The sequence below is a fragment of the Salarias fasciatus genome, chromosome 7 (genome assembly GCF_902148845.1).
Source record: "Salarias fasciatus chromosome 7, fSalaFa1.1, whole genome shotgun sequence".
In the NCBI taxonomy this organism is placed as follows: Eukaryota; Metazoa; Chordata; class Actinopteri; order Blenniiformes; family Blenniidae; genus Salarias; species Salarias fasciatus.
The window spans coordinates 23488558-23509447 of NC_043751.1; the positions used below are offsets into that span (position 1 = coordinate 23488558).

Genomic DNA, 20890 nt, shown 5'->3' on the forward strand with positions numbered 1-20890 from the left:
CACACACACACACATTCTTGCTGAAGCCCTAACTTCGACCGCCTGACTGGTCAAATTAAACCCAGATCACTGCAAGGCTCCAGGGACACACGCGCACAAATGCACATGCACATAGATGTGCACGCACACGCACACACACACACACGCATGCAGGCACGCACACAGGTCCGAGCCAGTGCTGGTTTTGAGCTGGCGTCTGTAGGTTTTTTGAGTTTTAACACAAATCAAACGTTTTGAAAATATGAAAATGTGCATTTTGAGCAACACCTACTTGCACTCTCTCTCTCTCTCACACACACACACACACACACACACACACACACACACACACACACACTGCACTGTAACATGACATCGTCTCTTCTCTCCAGCGACGGCCACATGTGTGCATGTAGATGCCAGTTGGTGTGTGAAGGCAAGTTAGTGGCTGTTTTATGATTGTGCATGAACATGTGAATAATGTCTTTAATAGTGTCTGCATGTGTGGCTACATGTGTGGGTGTGTGCATGTGCAGGTTTGTGTGTGAGTGTGTGTGTGTGTGTGTGCATGTGCAGGTTTGTGTGTGTAAAACGTCTCCTCATCGTTCTGCTGTGTCAGCACCTCAGACAGACAGCGCTGTTGTTGTGTACCCACAGAGGAAATAAAATAACAGCCCACGTCTTTTCAGCCCTCAGACAGCTCTCTCTCTCTCTCTCTCTCTCTCTCTCTCTCTCTCTCTCTCTCTCTCTCTCTCTCTCTCTCTCCTCTCTCTCTCTCTCTCTCCCCTTTCTTTTGTTGTCTCTTTGTTTATTATACATCATTTTCTGTTTAACATCTCCTCTGCCTTCTCATCTCCTTGGGCGTTTCTCCTTTTTTTAGCGTGACTTTGTCTTTATTCACATTAAGAAGATTATCACTTTTCACAAGGTGGAAATCAGCAAATAAAAAACAACATGTAATTTGAACTTTTTTAAACCTGCTGGGCTTCTCATGAAGACGGTGTATAAATAGAAACATCTTAAATAGAAACGCACACACACACACACACACACACACACACACACACAGAGTCAACTTAAATATTGAGCTGTACTTCGATTGTTTTCTGGATTAAATTGTCTGCTTTGTAATTTAATTGGTGGCATGATTACAAAATTATCAGGAATGTTGTGTATTTTAAGTACATATGAGTTCAAGAAAGGTAAGCTGAATATTACGATGAAACAGGCGAGGAGGGCTTCAGGTATGATGCAGAGTAGAAATGAGATTCAGGTTCATACTTCGTCAGTAGAGCACACGTAACGGTTCAAAAAAACAGATAACACTAGGATCAAATAGAGCTGCACACTTTAGTTTTTCGTTTTTTTCTTTCTTTCTTTGTTTCTTTCAAAAAGGGAGGTGGGCGTGTGAAGAAGCAAACGAAATCAAACCATTTGGTTTTTGGTGAGCATTTGGGCCTCGAGCTCACAGCTTCCAGCAGTTTGAGAGCCAATGCTGCCATCTGCTGGTGGAAAAGAAAAAGGTTCACTCAGGAGACAAGCCTGTCTGGTCAGTCAGGACGAAGCTGCTGGCAGACAACCAACATCTCCCTTCATTTTCACAGCACACGATTTATGCTTATGATGCCAACATCTAAATAAATCATTGTTGTTTCAAATATAAGAAATGCATGATCAATCTCATGTTTGTATCTTTTTTCATATTTTTATTGAAGTTATTTTGATTTCTGTATTGTACAAAACACAGAAATGTATTTCTTGTGTTTCATATCTTAAAATTGTCTTTGCGATTATCATATGAAATACAATGGATTTTTAAAAAAAAGTGAGTAAAGAAAAATTGAGAAAAAGAAGTAACCTGATATGAAATCCATGTTAGAACGCCTGACTCTCAGACATAAGAAGTTGTTTACTGACGATATCAGGCTCACAGTCATCCAAGTTTTGACTCACTGGGGAGTTTAACTGTCAATTATATCATAATGGCCAGAAACATAATTATTTTGAACATTTTTAATTAAATAAACCCATAAAATAGTGAAGTATGTGATGAGTTTCCACTGGGCATATTTTTCAAAAAGCAAACTGAAAGAAAACAAGAAATGTACTATTACATTATTGGTTGCAGTTATTATATCTTCAAAGGGCTTATTATAATCAATATACTCTTGGCATCATAGACTTTATTACGTAGAAATAGACTAAAATTGATAAATTATTTGAAGGCATATTGTATTTTTTTTTCTAAAATATTATAAATCTTCACAGTTTTGCCATCGATTCACCAATCTTGTCATTCAACTTGTCTCCGGCATGCTCAGGGAGAACATGCAAACAGCAAACCTCTCACTGTGAGCTGAGAACGTAAACAACCACACCATCAAGCAGCCTGCGACAACACCGGGAAACTTAAAATGACAATGAGAGAGAAAAAAAAAAAACCAACAACAATAACTTTGAAAGCCGACAGCATCCTCTCTTGGGCTGATTAGTTTGCTGTTTCAGGGCCAAATGTCCTCAGGCGTGCGTCAAGACCGAACAATGATTCCTCACAACAACGCTGCGATTCAACACACACTCACCTGAAACAGAGCAATTACTCTGTTCTCCTGCAAAAACTAATATCATGCCCAGGACAAAAAGGACAGCACTTCTGTATCTGACAGATAGGGGATCGCTCAGAGCCATAAAACCTTAAGCTGCCACAACGATGAGTTAGTAAAGGTTCAGAGATGATATATGTGACAATTTGCTTCTTCTTGTTACGCAATAATGTTAATAATTCGGTATATTGGTCTTTAAAAGCGTGAGTCGGTGATGTGTGTCTCCTGTGATGGATGAGCGACCTGTGCAGGTTGAACACGGCCTCTCAGCTGGAAGAGGCTGCAACCTCCTGTCACTGACTGTCAATCTTCACAAAAAAGTTCAAAATGGTCACTTCATTCAAATCAAGTGTGTTGGACCGATATATAAACATTCCAGACTGCTGGTTAAGTCACTGCTACACGCTGCTTTCATAGGCCTGTCAAATCCCGCCACAGTTTGTGTGGAATTAAACTGATGCCACATAAATCTCAGTTTACCTGTTTCCACTGACAAAGAGAAGACTTCATATGAATGTAGAGCCACGGTGATATTTTGATGATTACCATTTACCTCTGCAGTAGCTTAGAATTCTTAAAAACTCCAGCAAAATCTTCTCAGTTCTTCCTAAATGATCGGTGATTTTAAAGAAGTTGTGTTTCACTCAGTTTCATTGGGAACAAAATGCCAAGAGGAATTCCTGCAGGAATCCCGTCCAGGGAAACTTCATATTATCACTGTACCTGCCACCAGCTGTGTTTCAGAGGCAGAGCACTGATTGATTCCTCTGTTTTTATCTTTTTCTTTCCTTGATTCTTTTGCCTTTGTACCTCGTCACAGTTTGTCTGAAAGCTGAGGGAGAGCAAACACTCAGGGAGTTTATTTCTGTCTGCGGCGTGTTGCAGGTTCAAAGTGCAGCAGTTCATCCACTCACCTTCTATCCAGTGACCATAACAGGTTTCCAAAGAGACACTGATATTTAAAGGCTGGTTATGATATGTAACATATGTAAAAAAGATATGTAAAAAAACACACCCCTGCACAGGGAGAACATACAAACTTTCCATTTGTCCAGCAGTTTCCCATTGAAAACCTCCCTGCATCGACTTGACACCACTGTGCCTTCGCAGCACTCCTGCTTTTAGGAATCAGTCACATGTCGTACTGTCACAGTTTGTCATTATTAAACCAAACCCAAAATTTGTAAAAACACCACAAAAATCTGTCGTTTTCGAAAAGCCAAAAATATCAAACGTGCCCAAACCCCCTGAGACAAAATACTGACCAAAGGAACTGTTTGGAAAACATCCTCAAGTGAGAAGGTTGGCATCAAATTTCAAGGAAAAACAAAAAACAAAGGGAGAGGCTGACGAGTGTACATGTTTTTTTGTTTTTTTTATATCCGGGGACGTGACTCCTCCTCAGCTCTGGGACGAAATCTATTCAGGATCCACTTCCCGATTAGCTGGTTCTGATTCTCCTCTGTCGCGTTGGCACAATGACATCAGAGCAGCTCTAACTCCCAGGTACACACACACACACACACACACACACACACACACAATGCACTTGTCTAATTAGCATTCCCAGTGTGTGTGAGTGGGAGTGGTATGACAGTTTGACAGTGCTCGGGTCCCTACAGTCCTATGTCAGCTATTCATCACCAGCTCCCATGACACCTGCAACACCCCCTTTCCCACCCTGATCCTCACACCGACACCCCCCTTTACTCCCCCACCGATCCTCACCCATCACCCCCACCTCATCACCCCCTCGTGCACCGCTGCTGACTACAATGTGAGACTAAATTAACGATTTACATACTGATGAAGAGGTGGAAGCGATATTGTTTTAAATCTGTCCCGCTGTTTGTTTACATGAATGTACATACTGCTTCAACTGTGAGGAAAACAAACTGTAACAAATAACTGTGGCAATATGAGTCACTTTAGCATTCGTGGAGAATTACAGCGAACAGAGCTGCCTTTATGGCTCCATCGCCACTTTCTATTCAGGCAGTTTTTTTCATCACACTATCAGCAGCTGTGACTAATCTTTCAATCGGAAGGTTGCAGGTTTGATCCTGCATGTCAAAGTGACCTTGAGGAAAACACTGAACCTCAAACTGCACCCAATAGGTGGATACATGGCTCCATCCATTGGAGGATTATCTTATTGGATCAGTTGGTGTTTTGCTATCCTGGCCCTTGAACACAGAATTTTTTATATTTTAAGGGGTCTGCTTTGGACTCAACCGTGGGGGGCCCTTCCTAGAGGGTCCTGGAGCTGCGTCGGATGGAGCTCGGTGGATTACGCCTCTCATCTGAAGGCTCTATGTCAGCCTGTCTTCAGCTGCTGCGGCACTGTAGCTTCATGAAGCTGTTTCATTTGTGATCCCTGCTTTGAATCCAGCTCGCACAGACACTAACATTTGAGACTCTGGCATTATGGCTCACAAAAGGCAATGAGCAGAGCACACTAAGCAGAGCTGACCTTTGCCCTCTTATTTCCACCTTCCTCTTTCCCGCATGCTTAAAATCTGACAAATTTCTGAGTGAACGCAATTTACCTCAGATACTTGTTTTAAGTTTTCATCATACTTTGTTGTAGCTTCGACTCTTTACTTTCAACACCAATATGTGAGACTTGTTGATGGTGGAGAATATTCCCAGTGGTTGCTGCTGAAGTTTGGTTGTGATTGGCTCAGATCATATTCTCTCTGAAGTCATTAAGTCTGCCAATAAAGCTGAAACATATCTGTTCCACTGTTCTGTCATAGGTTTACTTTACACTTTGTTTCACACACTGGATTGCACAACCAGCAGGTGGCATCACAACAACATCCACTGTTGGGAAAAATAACATCCCATGATTTCACATGCAAACAATGTGTTAATTTAATCTGAGCATATTTGTATTATAGTTTTTAAAAATGCCTGTTCCATTCTGCAAGACGTAATGCATAATCAGACAATTTCAGAAATTACTGAAATAAATAAATTATGTGCAAGACATGGGTACATGGGTATTATCCTTAATCTGAGGAGAAAATCAGTTTGAAGAAATTCCACATTTGTACTGGGTCAGATAAACACTATAAACTCTAGAAAAGTAGCTTCCAGAGCACCTCATCTGTTTTCCTCCTATACAGACTTTACATATAGAGTTAGAGTGGTGTAGTTTGTCACAGCTGCTAGAAAAAAACATAAGAATAAAACCTCAGCTATATATTTCATATCGATAGATATAAATACACATATAGGTGATTTTAAGGGACATTTATACTTTGAATTTTGGAGAGAAAGTCGGTGTATCACGAGAAAAACCACTCCCGATCTGGAAGAAAAAGTTGTGCGTGAGATTATGCAAACTCCACACAGAGAAGCCCCTCAATCATGGATATAGCTGTGTAGCTATAATCTGGTGCAGAACATCTCTGTCTTGAACTTAATGTCTCTGTACACTGTCCCTTCAAATAAAGACTAAACTAAACTAAACTAATGGATATTATCTCTGCAAAGTGAGAGAAAGCACGAACCACTGCACCACCGTGCATTCAACTGGTGGACAAGAGTGAGCAACATCTGCCTTTCTGTTTAGTCTCCACTGAAGTCGTCCAGAAGGTATAGCAGTGAGTCTGTGAGCTTCTCGATCGAGACCAAGTCGATCAGAGCTTCCAAAACGAATCATCGTTACCATCATCTTTAGAGGAAAAAGTAAGAAAACTTCCTGATCGTCACATTCTGAATAAAGTTGTGTGTTGGAAGTGACGATGGTCTCTTGTGTTCCACTGTTTTTTCTGTCAAGTCTCATAATTGGCTTTCTCACTTGTCTGAGCACCCACAGGTAAGTTGCCCCTCACTCCCCCAACACACACACACACACACCCTCTGCATAAACTTTAACAGGCGATCACATTTTCGTACCCATCCAGGTGTTCATGCACACAGCGAGGAGTGTGAACACGCCTCCGTCTGTAACAAGAAGGTTCTCACACCCTGTCTGACAAAAGTCACCTGCTGCCACACCTACGCATGTCATTAGAGAGAAGTCAAAGCTTCCTGTTACTTCCACTCACGTACATTACTTTAGTATTTTTCTATTTTTTTGCTGAACCTTGATGAACCCAATTAGAGCCAACTGGGGTCTAATTGGGTCTAATTGGGCTCTGAAATGAGGTTTTTCCTCAGAGGCTTGACAATAAATCTTAAAAATTAAGAACTTATCTAAAAAAATAGTTGCTTAAAATGAATTGGATAAAGTCAACAAATGAAGAACAACTTCTCTCTGCACAGAAAACGTGCACACGGCTGTGTTTCATTTCATAGATGAGGATTTCACCAAATCCATGAATAGTGACTGTAATTAACACTGAAGCATGTGCATGATTTTTTAGAGCCTGAACATTTTAGAAAAGTAATTTGTGTATCTCAAATTTGACCAAATTGTTTTGGAGACATGTTACTTTCATCCAGGGGGAATTTGCATTGCTGCAGCAGCCACACACTGAGTAAAAAGAAGAGCAGCAAAAGAAAAGAATATGAGCAATGCATAAGACTGGCAAGATCACTGCATTATAAACTTTAACTGAGTTTTTAGTCTATAATTTGTGAAAACTGCTATTTTAAGCACAGGCTTTAGAAAAGAGTAGAGGAAGCATGCAGGAAGCCTTTCTGTTGTTTATAATGGCATTTAGTCTCTAAAAATAATATGAAAAATATAGGATTACTATTACAACAACACATCATCAGGAAGGTAAAAGTAACCTGTCTCACGTTCCCTATTAGTGGGTGAACAATCCAATGCCTCTGCTTCACAATGACATGAAAAAAGTCAGATTTATTGAATCTTCATCATTATAAATGGTAATCATTACAAATCCTCTGACAATATTCTGGGACATAGAAGTTAAATTTCTGAGTATGTACACACTCGTGGGGAAAAAACTGATACTACAAGCGAAGCAAATAGAAAGTCCAAAATTCAATGCAAAACAGAGACGTAGTTTCGAAACTTAAACTTCACTATAGCAAAGCACCAAATATCAACTTAAAAGCTGCATAATCATTTCCCTGCGTCTAACTGCTGCACGTATTACCATCAAGTCCTGCGTCTCAGTGTGTCTGATAGAAACTTTAATAGCTGCCAGCGTGAGACACTGATCAGCCAAGCACATCAGCATAGTGAGATCCAATATGTCACCATCACGCAGAGAGAGGAGGAGAGAAAACGCGTGTGAGTCAGTTTGTGTGTGTGTGTGTGAGAGAGAGAGAGAGAGAGAGAGAGAGGAAGAGGAAGGCTAGCTACATGTGTGCCTTGTTAGCGCAGAGTGTAACAGTGGAAGTGATGGCGGTAATGTGGGAATGACAAAAGAGCTCTGACTGTGAGTTCCAGACATCTGACATGGGGGAGAGCAGTGTCACTTCCACTGTGTGTGAGCGTGTTTGTCACGTTCTCATTTCAGTTACCAAAGAGAGAGAGAGAGAGAGAGAGAGAGAAAAAAGAACATTGCCGATTGTCAAGAAAACGTGAACAAATTTAAAGGTCATTGTTTTAAAACCATGTTCATTTATCAGTTTTATGTGTGTTTCAGTTCTGCAATATACACATATCTCAATGGGAAGTTTCTAAAATTTCTATTTTTGTTTTTTTTACTATTTGACATGTTGTCTTATTAGGTGTTTTATTGTTGGCATTCCCCGAGGACAGCAGCGGAAGAATTTCACTATGCAGGAAAACATGTTTTCTGATGTACATATAACAATAAATCTGATTTTGTGTCATACTGCATATCAAATAAATTAATAATCTTAGGAGTAATACAAGAAAACTTTAGTGCTAATATGGACAAACAGACCAGCTTGAGTTTCAGCATTTCATTTTATCATGACTGAGCTGAACCGGTGAAATAAAAAATTACGACAGAAAATCACTGCAGTCTCAACATAAGGCCAATTTTAATGATACCTTATGCAAGAAGATTTACAAACTCACACTGACAGCATGACTTTGAGGTGAGTTTGACTGCAGAGGAGGAGGTTTCTTTCATAGCAGCATCACCAGTATCACAGCTCAGGTCTCAGTGGCATGTTAAGTCCACTAATCCCGAGAAATTCATTGAAAAAAATCTGTTTTTTTTTTTTTATTATTATTATTAATTTTCAAAATTTGCACGGTGAACTGCATTCACTCTCTTTCAGGCTGGTTTTGGCCCACAGGCCTTATGTTTGACACCCCTGCTCTAAACTAAACCGCAAACTAAACGCTTAAGGGGTAAACGTTGTTTGGGTATGAATATCAGTTTTATATTTAAACCACTGCTCTGGTCACACTCAGTCTTCTTCTGTACTGAATGACTTTCACCAGCCAGGAAAACAGTTTAAATTGAGGTATATATGAGACCTGACGCTACATAACTGGCGTTAAGGCACCCGCGGCTCAGCTGGTTGGTGGTTCAACACCACATCGCTCCCTGTCTACATATTAAACAGGTATTGGGCTAAAAGGAAAAAAAAAGAATCTCGAGTAGCACAAGTTTGATCACTTTGAAAACAAGCAAAGTCCATGAAAGTTTTCCATTTCTCTGTTATTTAAGGCCAAAGCAGAAGCTCACTACTGACACTAGATGGTGCTAGCAGTTTAGCAGTGGCATTTTCCTCAAGGCTGCCTTTCTAGCAAAAGCCCCTCTGCACAGGGTGAGGCAGTAATAACCTTGACTGAAAAACATGTTAAAAGTCCAATAAAGCGCTCTTCTTTCATCCATATGTCCCAAACCAACAGATGCCCTGACCTTTTAATGCTAAAGATGTGATGAAGTCATGTGACTGTTGACAAATTTCCCCTTCAATCCCCCGAGCAGTGCGGTTACCATCCTATCAGAGATTAAATCCGGCCAGATTTGTCAGATTAGATCTTTTTTTTTTTTTTTTCCTTTTACAATCATGAGCTTTTTCTGTCTGAAGCTATGAACTAAATATAAATACAATTCCCAAACCAAAAATAACAAGAAGTGCATGTTTGGAGTTAATAAATCTTTATTTAAATCAAAGAGCAGATAAAAACATTAAGGCAGACGAGCAGCAAGCGTTGAGCTGCAAAGATGGAACGTCAGAACTGAACTCTACGGAAATATACGCGTTCCTTGTTTTCTTTGATATGTGCCTCATTAATGTCATGGATGTTTCTTTGTTGCAGAAAAAAAAAAGAGAGTTGAAGGCTTGAACCGTTGATTAAAAAAAATATAAAATTATAAACCCAGAGAGAAAAAAACCAGTGACAAAAAGCATGTGTGTGCAGATGAGTTGCAGGACACATTTCCAGACATTTAAAACAATAAAGTGCTGATTGTTTTTAATGAGCTTCAGTGACTAAAGGGAATTCAACTACGAGTCAAGCAGCGAAACTCTCCCGCAGAGTTCAGAACAGCAAACCCACGTGCACGTATTGAGTCTGATATTTACAGCTGCGATAACTATTTTTTAAATTATTATTATTACAGCAAAAACGTCCAGATCTTCGAGATGATTTGAAGAACTTCAGCTAATTGAGAAAGCTGTAACAAAAAAAAAAAAAAAAAAAAAGAGGTAAATCAGGGCCCAAACACTTATCTAATATTATGCACATGAAAACAAAAGAAGCTGGTCAGGAGGAAGATATTCAGCGAGAGTCAGAATGTGAGGAGCTGCAGAACGTCGAGGTGCGAAAACCTGCTGAACTGTTCCAGATCTGAGCTGCTGTGCAGGACTGCTGCAGAATTTAGGGTTTTGTGTGCGGAAATATAACACACATTAATCATCCAAACCTCATGTTAGACTCACTGCTTCATCTCAAATGTCATCCATGGTCCTCCTCTTCATCGTTTTCCCTACATACAAGACCAAACCACGTCCCTCTCTCTCTCTCACTGTCGCTCTAACATCCTCTGTCTTTTCCCGCCTTTCCGTCTCTCACTCACACAAGACAACCGTTCTCCAGATCAACCTTTCTCACCAAAAGAGTAATTTCTGCAACTTTCCCACCAAATAAAATCCGTCTGGACACGTTGAAGAGTTAAAATGAGGATAAGATCTCTCATAAAGCTGTAGACAGATGTTTAAAAACTACAATTTTATATTTTCTTACTGTTTTGGGGGCATTTCTTGCCATTTTGTACATTCTATCAGCAGTTGTAGTTCTTTTAATCAAAATGGCGGTTGACATATTCACTAATTGTCTCATGGTTTTAGCCGTTTATGATATTTCAGTTCTTCTTTTTAAGCAGTCTTTAGCTATTATAGTTATTTTTGCTTTTTTGGCCAATTTTAAGAGAAGAATCCTTTCAGGAATGAGTCTGACTGTAAAATAAAACAAAAAAAAAAAGCCTATTTCACTGGGGGACTAAAGAGCCACAAAACATGGAGAGAAAATTTTTTTTTCAACCTTCTAGTTCTTAAAAAAAAACATCTCTCAGGTTTGGGGTTGCAGACTAAATAAGATGTTATTTAGATTATTTAAAAACGCTGGTGAAACTTGCACGGTTTCCGTCAGGATTTTGTGAGATTAGACGTTTTTTTTACTCCTATTCTGTCCTCACATGTAGAAAATTCTCATTAATGCAACTCCTCCTCTGTTCATATCTAATTAATTGTGTAGGTACCAGGACGCAGGGAAATAAACTCTCACGTTAATGTAGTATACCAGAGGCCTCCTGACAGTACTCAGTGCGACTGCCCAGTCAGAGACACCATCAACCAGCAACCGGGCCAGATACTTAAAGTAGAGGTTATCTTTATAAAATACGACCCTGTAAGTTTAGACTGAAGTTTGATGTTAGTTATTGTCTCTAAACTGAACATAGTTATTGTCCGTCAATGCATTTGCCCTGTGACGGACAAGCGACTCGTCCTGGGAGTAAATGTCAGTTGAAATTGGCCTTATGTTTGATTAAAAGAATAAAAAATGGATGGCTTGGCCGTGCAGATCAAATAAATAAGTCTGTCTCTAATTCACTCATTCCAACTTGTCTTTTCACAGTCCCTATTTTTTTTCCCTTTCATTTTAAATTAGGATATTTGTTCTAAAAAATGTATTTACAATGAGAAATCTAAGACTGGCTTCCCTCTTAATTTGCATTGAAGTGCAAAAATATTAAAAGTTTCTTTTCTTGCTACAACTAACGTATTTACCTTTACTAAAAATACTACACTTATTGAAATATAGCCTATAATTAATCCCTCTTATCAATTTGTGAAAATAGTAAAGTGGTGAGTTTTTAAGTTTTAGACCATTTAACTCGGATGCACTAAAAGAAGTGAATTCCTGAAGCTACAAAATCCTGGAAAGCTTCAATTAATTGTTTCTGTCAGCAGCAAAAAAGAAAAAGCGTGTAAAGATAAACAGTCGCCAAAGCTTGCATGGCAGGACAAAAGTAATATCTGGGCATAAATGGCTTAAACTGTTTCAGATGCAACTGTGCACTAAATCAAAAAGGGTTAATAGTGTGGATCTGGAACTTGACTGCGGGCATGCGTTAGTGCTGTGAAGCTTAAAAGGAATGAATGCATTTTAATCACGTTTTCTCTTTTTTTCGCCTGTGTAATCACTGTAGCGCGGTCACAGGCGCTTAAACACAGGGAGGAGCGAGTCTGTGCAGCAGGTAAAGTTTGGAATTTCAAGCACACGGTTGTCAGATTTTCACCTTCTTGTGTGCAAATGCAGTGAGCGATGTTGAGAGAGGGAGGCGAGGCTTTGAAAAGGAGCAGAAAAACACACAGACAACCTCAACACTGAAAACATCAGACGAGAAAATCAAAAACAGACGGTGACGGAACATTTGACTTCCAGTGTTTGTGTTTTGTGTGTGTGTGTGTGTGTGTGTGTGTGTGTGTGTGTGTGGTGTAAGAAACTACCTTTGACAGGCAGAGCGGTGTCACTCCTGGAGAGCCCAACCTCCAGAAACCTCCTACACCTACACACCACAACACCGCCACACCTCATTGGTTTAACAGGCCTAAAGAAGACACACACACACACACACACACACACACACACACACACCAAGCTGACCGGGTGTAACGGCCGAGTGTTTTCATGTCGTCATGTTTGCACTTCCCACGTTCAAAGCTGGTTAAAATAGCGACTCGAGCACATACAGGAATCCCTCCTCCAACCATCCTCGTGGGGTTTTCTTTTCTTTTTTCTTTTTTTTTTTGCAAACACAGTTTCTTTGAATGTTTGCTCTTCAGTGGAAAAAGCAAGAAGCACAGAGACATTAGTAAAATGCTATGCGTGGAACCCTTCCTCCGTGTCCATTTTGTGTGCATTTCTATCCGCATGCCCATCTCCGTTCTTCCTCTTCTTCAGTCGGTCTTCTTGGCCCATGCCAGGTCGTCCGATCGAGGTTTCTGCCCCGTCACATGTTCAATCAATCGCTCCATCCGCCTCCAGAAGCCCAGCTGGTCCAGAGGGTAGTTACACCAGCCTGGCAGAGGTGAAGAAAGGACGAGAGGATTAGAGATGCAGGGGGAAACAATTCCGGGAGAAGTGACGCCGGATGAATATGTCACACAGCAGAGGATGAGAAGAATGTGAACGGGAGAACATATAAAGTCAACGCAAACTCAAAATCCAACTGGGGCCATCCAAGTGTCAGTGGCAGTGCTCACCACTACTCCACCATGCCGCCTCTCCAGTCAACTTTTCCCGTCAAATACTGATTCAAGTATTGCACGAATGTCTACTGTACAATGAGAACACATTTTAAAAACAGAAAGTTGTTTTTGGAGATCTGAGGCATCCATTCATCTATAATTAAATGTGGTTGAACAGACCAGAAGTCACATGCATTGGTGGCTACATGAAGAAACACGCTGCTTCGTGATTTATTGTTTTATCCAGGTGTCCCCAAATTTTATATCTTGCTTTTAAAAAAAAGGAAAAGATTATCCTAAACAGTACACGTTCTTGGTCTAAAGTTTAAATCATATCCATTGACTAGTTGTCAAAAAATTTCATTTAGACTGAAATGTCAGGGCATCGCCAGCCTCCATCCATCTCGGCCTCTGCGGACCGGAGACGTCTGAGCAGGATTTAGTAGCAATCCATACAAGAGTTTTAATATTTCAGGCTGGGCCAAAGTGGAAGACTGACTAACAAATCAACCATGTGATCTACAGAGCCGCAGCGCTGAAACCTTCTACATCCGTCAGCAGCTGGCTTCAGGGATCATCTGCCTCCTCCACTGATATAAACACCTCCAGCTCCTCCGTCGCTACATGAAGATCCTCTGGAGTCCTTCTCATTACTTCCTGCCTACATCTCCAACATCAGTCATTTTTTTTTTTTTTCCCCTCTTATTCTTATTCTCAGAATAGTGTTTTTGTATGTAAATGACTAAATAATCATAGATGTACGTAAAAATGGAGATATTTCCCTTCTCCACAGTCATTTCTTAAATTATTTTCTTGCTTCACTTTGAATTTACCATCTTGGTTTATTTCCTGAAGGTCAATTTTTCTGTATTTTATTCTGGACAAATCCAAATCCCTTCAATAAAGTGGGAATGACATGTTATGGTTTTTATTTGTGAGACTGTTAAATTAAATTAAATAATCGTAATAATATTCTTGTGAAAAAAGTGACTTTTTATTTGTTAAACAGTTGAGGTCCTCATGAGGTGACGGGGTTTCGACATAAATGCAGGTTAATTTCAAATCGTCTATTTATTCAGTAGCCAATCAGTCACGACCTGAAGCTCCCACTGCCGTTGGCAGACAGGAGATGTCCCTCTAGCGCAAAACGATTCCTCGTCTTCTGTGATGACAATCAGCATAAGACAACAAGAGCCACAGACACAGTGAAGAAATAACCTGTAAAAAATATGTTTGCTTTAATGGGGACTGAGATTTTATTCAAAGACCTGAGCGATGACACTGATGCTCAGTCGTCAGACGGATTCACTGGGATTTCGCTCCTGGACTGAGACATTTATTGTGTCTGTGGCTCCGCCCACTGCTCCACCTATACCCACGGGACAAACACTGGCTCAGATTGACCGGCTCCTCACTGCTCCTCCTCCTGCACGATGTCCTCAACTGTCCCAAACTCTCATCTTTATTCCCCATCTGGATCCCGATCCTCAGCTCTTCCATCTCCATCTAACCTCCTGTCTCACTCTCATCATCACGCGCAGACTGCATTTCAGCGGGCTGGAGGGACACGGGGAGGGACGCCCCCCTGAGACAGCTTTAGCCCCCACTAAAGCAGAAACACACACACACACACACACACACACACAAACACACACAGTTTGCCTGTTCCTGTGCAGTTTGGATGGTTGTGATCGCTATGAATAAATGCGTTTGAGGTAAATACATTCATGTATGTATGGCTGCAGGCCAAAGTACATTTACATGTACACATGAATGCATGCATGACTGTACAATGCATGTGACTGCGCACACACACACACACACGCGCACGCGCGTGTGTGTCACTGCTGAGCACTTTACACACATGCACAAGCGTCTCTGCTTTAGAAGCTGCAGGAAGTCCCTTGACGTTGGAGATGAAAATGCATTTTACTATTATTAACAAAGACACACACGCCATTACACACACAAATTAATGTTTCTGTATAGGGACAGGCAACATGAATGCACTTTGATTTCATTAAGAGAGCAGTCAGTCATACAAATTTAGTAATAGTTGTGGGGAAAAAGACATAAACGAAGGCAAATACGAGCACTGGCATAGGCCATGTGTACTCAAGCTACCGTTGTCTGATGCTCACACCACCCATGATGTGTTTGCATAGGGTGCAGGCTATAGCTGCAGGGGTGTGTGTGTGTGTGTGTGTGCGCGTGTGTGTCCCATTCTTGAACCCCCCCCCCCCCCTCTACTGTAAAGACAGTAAAGCCGCCGCCAGTTCAGTTTTGTTTAATTTCACTCTCTTTCATTGTCTCTTTGCCCATTTTTATTCCACCACACACACACTCATCCACCCATGTTTTTTAAATAATTCCAAATCCCTACGTCTTCCTACCCGCCATCTCTTCGCCCTCCCGCAGTCACCCCCCCCTCCCTACCTCCCCTGTCCTCCTCCTCCTCCTCCTCCTCCACCCCCCCTGCCTGTGAAGTCCTATTTGTTAGAACAGACAGCAGGTTAGCATTAAATATACATGGGGATTGTCAGCCAGTGGCAAACACAAAGGCAGCTAGGCGAGCCCCAGTGGAATCCAAGCCGGGCCCAGGCAGCCAGGCAGGGGGAGCAGGGGGCCGTCGCCGTCCCCTGTGGCCCCCCTCCCCACCCCCCCGACCGCCGCCGCCACCACCACCACCACCTCCCACCACACACACACACACAAATACACACAGGTTAGAAACCGAAGAGGAGGTCAAAATGACTAGTACACACAGATGCTCAAGTATGCAGATGTACACAAGTGTGTGTGTTCGCAGGCACACACTTTTCCTGTGCCACCCCCCTTGACACACACACACACACACACACACACACACACACACACACACATCTGTCGTCCGCTGGGGCGCAGGGTGACGTACAAGCTGAATCCCCCTTGTGTATCCTCCCGCTTTTCTCTCCCCCTCACCCAGATGCACGGAGAATACTGAATGTGGATCTATTACAGAGGCCCCGCGTCTCTGAAGACCCACACGCACGCAAACAGAACATTTTCTTTTAGTTATTTATAAGGACAGCCGACAGACAGACAGACACCACCGCCATTTTATTCAAATCTACTGAGGACTGCAAGCGAAATTATTCTGGAGTCATCAGCTTCAATTATGCTGATCTAAAATGGCCGCCCACGACAATCACACTGCTAAATACGTGATGGGGTTCAAAAGTGATGCTACACACTTTAATCTATTGTTTTGAGTCTCATTTTTAAGACTGAAAGAGTGAGAGTTTTAGATTTAATTTGCAACAGGATACTTGAACCTGCTATTAGTGTCAATGGAGGAACTTATCAAGACGTAATGAAAACCTGATCATCTTTCCTGTGGTGCTCTTTTGGTCATGTTTGAGATGATTTGACATGGTGTGTTATTTCGTTGGGAGTGACAGTCTGAAGAAGGTACGCTGGATTCTACTGATGGAGCCAAAAGTAGGCAAAGAAAATCTACCACCACTCCATTACACCACCAGTAGAACCCTGAATGGAAGTTGACTTGAGCAATGTTTTCTTTTGTTTTGGACAACTCGTCACGCCGCAGTCTCTCCTCTGCCCTCTGTTTAGCGGCTCGCGGCTCCTCCGCCCACAAACAAAGTCAATGCACAGCAGAGCAGAGCAGAGAGGGTGTGGTGGAGACACAGTGGAGACAAACGACCTTGTCAACACTTTTCAACGGGAACATCGTCGCAAATTCTGCCCCTGATTTCTCATTGACTGCCATGAACTTTTACCCAAGCACAAAGTTCCACACAATAAATGTTGCCGTGCATCCTAAAATCTGGAAAATTCTAATAAAAATGTAGCTTCTGACTTTTCAGCTAATTGGTTTAACTACTCTGGTTGTATCAACTGAGTTCAGATGCCTAAAAACACTGTTTGGAACATCAATAAGAACTAATTTTCATTCTTTTTTAACCTAAGCAAAAAGTTATCATAACACATTATATTTGTTGCATAAAGTATTGATATTAATTATAATTGTTAACACATAAAGATGACAAAAGGAGGGAAAAAAAACCGGCCTCGTACCTGTAGTAATGCAGTAGTACGTCTCGTGTGGCGAGACATGGTGGATGCGGTGGTGTTTCCGTGGCAACACTAAATGCCAGTCCTGGAGCAGCGTGACCCAGCGCGGGAGGCCGAAGTAGGAGTGGCTCCACTTGTGAATCTGATTGGTCAGCGTCACGAAAACCGCCAGAGCAAAGACGTAGCAGTCCCAGGGGTAGCACGCCGCCAAGGCCTCTGAAAGGTGACGCCAGGCAGACGAGATGTTTGCAAAGAGAGAGAACGACCGAGTGAAAGTTAATAGAATAATTGATCAAACTGTTTAGTGTAATGAAAAGGGGGCCAGCAGGAAGGCGAAGCACTCCCACCGAGAGGATGCTGGCAAGAGCCTCGGAGAGATGAAGACACCGGGAGGGGAGGATGAGGAGATGGAGAATGATGGAGGAAGAAGTGAAGAGTGGCAGCAGGGGAGAGAGAAGGAGAACACACAGATGAGTAGGATGATGTGGAGCAAGTGCAAACACGTCTGGAAAACAAGATCAGTCGCTGACAGCTATGAAATGCCTATTTTAATCACGTTACAACAGCCATGAACATACAAAGTCAACCCAAGTGGAGCGATTCACCTTTTTCCTGCAACGCAAGAAAATTTCATTGAGTCTTTCCTTTACGGAGTTACTAAAAGTCACACTGGTGTCCAAATGTGACTATGAATCGTCACCCCTCACCTTTAAATATTTAAACAACTTCTGCAACCCCAGCTTCACACTACCCCCATGAAAAAATAAAATTTAAAAAAAACAAACACATCATTCGTGCAGAGGCATGCTGGGACTGGACAGCCTACGTGCCGCTGTGTTTTTATGGTGGCAGCAGATAAAGGTGAAGCTGGAGTCCAGATGCAGTCGGGGGAATAACAGATAATGGTTTACTGGTTCGGAGAGGAAAGTCACACTGAAAACACAACTTTGCACAAAAAGAGGTCACTGGAAGCCGGAAAACAACGGGGTGAGTTGAGGGATGTAACATGGATGAAAAGAAACTGTACAGTGGTTTGAAATGAGACAATCAAAACGTCCTGCATGAGACCTTAAAGTGTAGAAGAGCTTCACTTCGATATTTTAAAAACGTGTTTTAAACACAGTGTCGATTTAATGTCTGAAAAAAAAATTAGTTTTACATCTGAAACTAAAATCACTCCCTCCAAAACCAAGTAAAACAAAACAGAGGCCACAAACTACATTGTGAGTGATTGAATGTGCGACTGGCTGCGGGTGGAGAGTCGGGGATTCAAACCAGGGCTCAGGAGGACACAATGAGTTTCCTGGATATCGCATCCAAACTCATAAAAAGACTTCTTGAAGATGGAATTAGGTGTTATATCAGAGCTGATGGGAGCGGCGGGTGACAACATGTCAGGACTCACAGGAGAGGATGTGAGCAGAATTACTGGAAATAATTCCTGCTTGGAAATGATCTTTTGTTGCCACTTAAGCAACACTGTTACACATGGACAGTACCAACCACCCTCTGATCTTTTTGTCGATCGTAAGATAACATGAGTATATTGTGAAGTGTATTTACTCTCTATATTGTATATTGTACAGTCTTTAGTGTCACTCTTAATGCTTTTCCTTCTTTAGACATGTCTGTATCGCGAACTGAACATTTTTAGTGAATTTCATGTATTGTATGTATTGTATTGTGTGTTACTGTATTGCCACTGAGTGGCAGCTTAAATAAGCTTTGGGATCAGTGAAGTGTGTGTCAACGTGTTGGATTCGCGGGTCTGGCTTCCTTCTGCCTCCTGTCTATCACCCGGCCGTTATTCACTCGGGTCTTTCTGCCGGTATGACTTACAGCTGTCCTCTCTCTGTCTACCTCCATCCCCTCGCTCCCGCTCTTTGGTTAAAACTGCAATCTCTTGACCCCAGTTCAAGTGCAGACATGACAGCTGGAGATGTCACCGCACGGTTTTCAGCTTTCCCCCCATCTAGCTCCGTCTCCGTCTTTGTCTGGTGACCGCCTGACTCTGCGAGGAGCTTGACATGACAGGTTTAGATGTCATCTTACCGCTACATGACCCTCTGGTACCGCCACCCCTCGCTCTCCTCTCTCTCTCTGCTTCCTCTCCTCCACCAGCTCTCTCACCCTCTGTCTCAAACTCTTAGCGCTGACCTCTTGAGGTGCAGACATGACAGGTGTAGATGTCACTGCGTCTCTCTCTGTCTCCGTTTAGTGACCTCTTGACTCCCAGTGGTGTGTGACATGACAGGTGTAGATGTCACCTACAAGTGGACCTCACTACCGCTCTCTCCCCTCTAATCTCCCCTCCCTCGTCGCCGTTATTCGCTGATCCTTCCTGTGGACCAACAGCTGACCTTTGGGCATTTGTTTTGTTGCTCCTCTTTGCTTCTCGTTTTGATTTGTAAACATGTATCACCTTTCGTTTTGAGTGAGAAGTCTTGTTTGTGTCACATGTTTATAGTGTGCTTGTGGCTTTTTCGATGCATTTTTTCTTGATTCTGAGCTGGGATCAGTATCATTAAGTTGCTACTTTTATAAAGTGACAGTGATATGTTAGAGCAGGCGATCTATCACGGTCCTGGAGGGTCGTATTCACGCATTTTTCAATGTGTTCCTGCTTTAGCACTGAAAGTCTGTTGTTCATTGAATATTGGTGAATTAGAAAAAGATTACATCAAAAACCAGCAGCACTGAAGAACTGATCTGAAAGAGTGTCCATTTTAGAGGTCTTCAGAAGTTTACTACCTGTTATACTGTACAACATGACTGTCATGCTTGGTTTCGACAGTTTGTACAGCGGGCCGTCCAAACACGCCACCAGTGCTAACATGCCATTAATACATTAGTATAACAAGAATTTGGCACTCAGAGAGCGCAGACCTCCGCCACAGCTCAAATCAGTCACCAACAACAATAAGAACACCATATAAAATAAAAAAACATTTTATTTATCCCCAACACAAACAATGTATGGGAGTTTGTTGCATGTTCATATCTCAATGTGTTGCCTCACAGTGACTGACACTCCGGAATCACCCGATTTTTGCCTGTTCTGGATCCTGGTATCCGGAATACTTCCATGATCCGGATCAGCAGCTGATATCTGTTAGAGTCATTGCAGAACTTACACTGTAATTTTTTTTTGCTTTTTTGCTAAGCCCCCTTGTCATTTATTGTTGAGTTATGCCCAACTATGTCAAAGACTGCCCTATCTCTCAATGATAAAGAATCCTTTATAAAATTCCTGGATCCAGACAGTGATCCGGATCATCACCAAAATTTAATGGATTCTAAGTTAGCCCAAGACCCACCTTTCCACAAAGTTTCATTGCAATCTGTCCATCTGTCTGTAGCTAACAAACCAACCAACCAACAAACCAACAAACCAACAAACTGACGTGATTACATAACCTCCTTGGTGGAGGTAAAAATACATTTCCCTTCTTAGAGATCAAGTCATTTCTAATGGATAGAAAGCAAAACGAAGCCACTGATGTCAAGTGTCAGTGCATCAAACCTCACGAAACAAGGCTGATGTTGTCATTTCATTTGAGACATTATCTGAATGAAGAATCTCAGCCATGATCATTAATATTATTTTCTTTGAGCATTGAGATTAT

At 41.8% G+C, this 20890-nt stretch overlaps 1 protein-coding gene across 2 annotated transcripts in view; it reads right to left on the minus strand.

Annotated features, from left to right (window-relative positions):
* Window positions 1-12597: 12597 nt before the first annotated feature.
* LOC115392403 (transmembrane protein 189) overlaps window positions 12598-20890 on the minus strand; it is a 34561-nt gene continuing 26268 nt past the window's right edge. For both annotated transcript variants that reach the window (XM_030096996.1, XM_030096995.1), the window contains 2 exons: window positions 17268-17480; window positions 12598-13021 (listed from right to left, as the gene is read on the minus strand). In XM_030096996.1, the coding sequence (XP_029952856.1) occupies window positions 12900-13021; window positions 17268-17480 (335 nt within the window). In that variant the 3' untranslated portion in view covers window positions 12598-12899. The remainder of the gene's footprint in view (window positions 13022-17267; window positions 17481-20890) is intronic.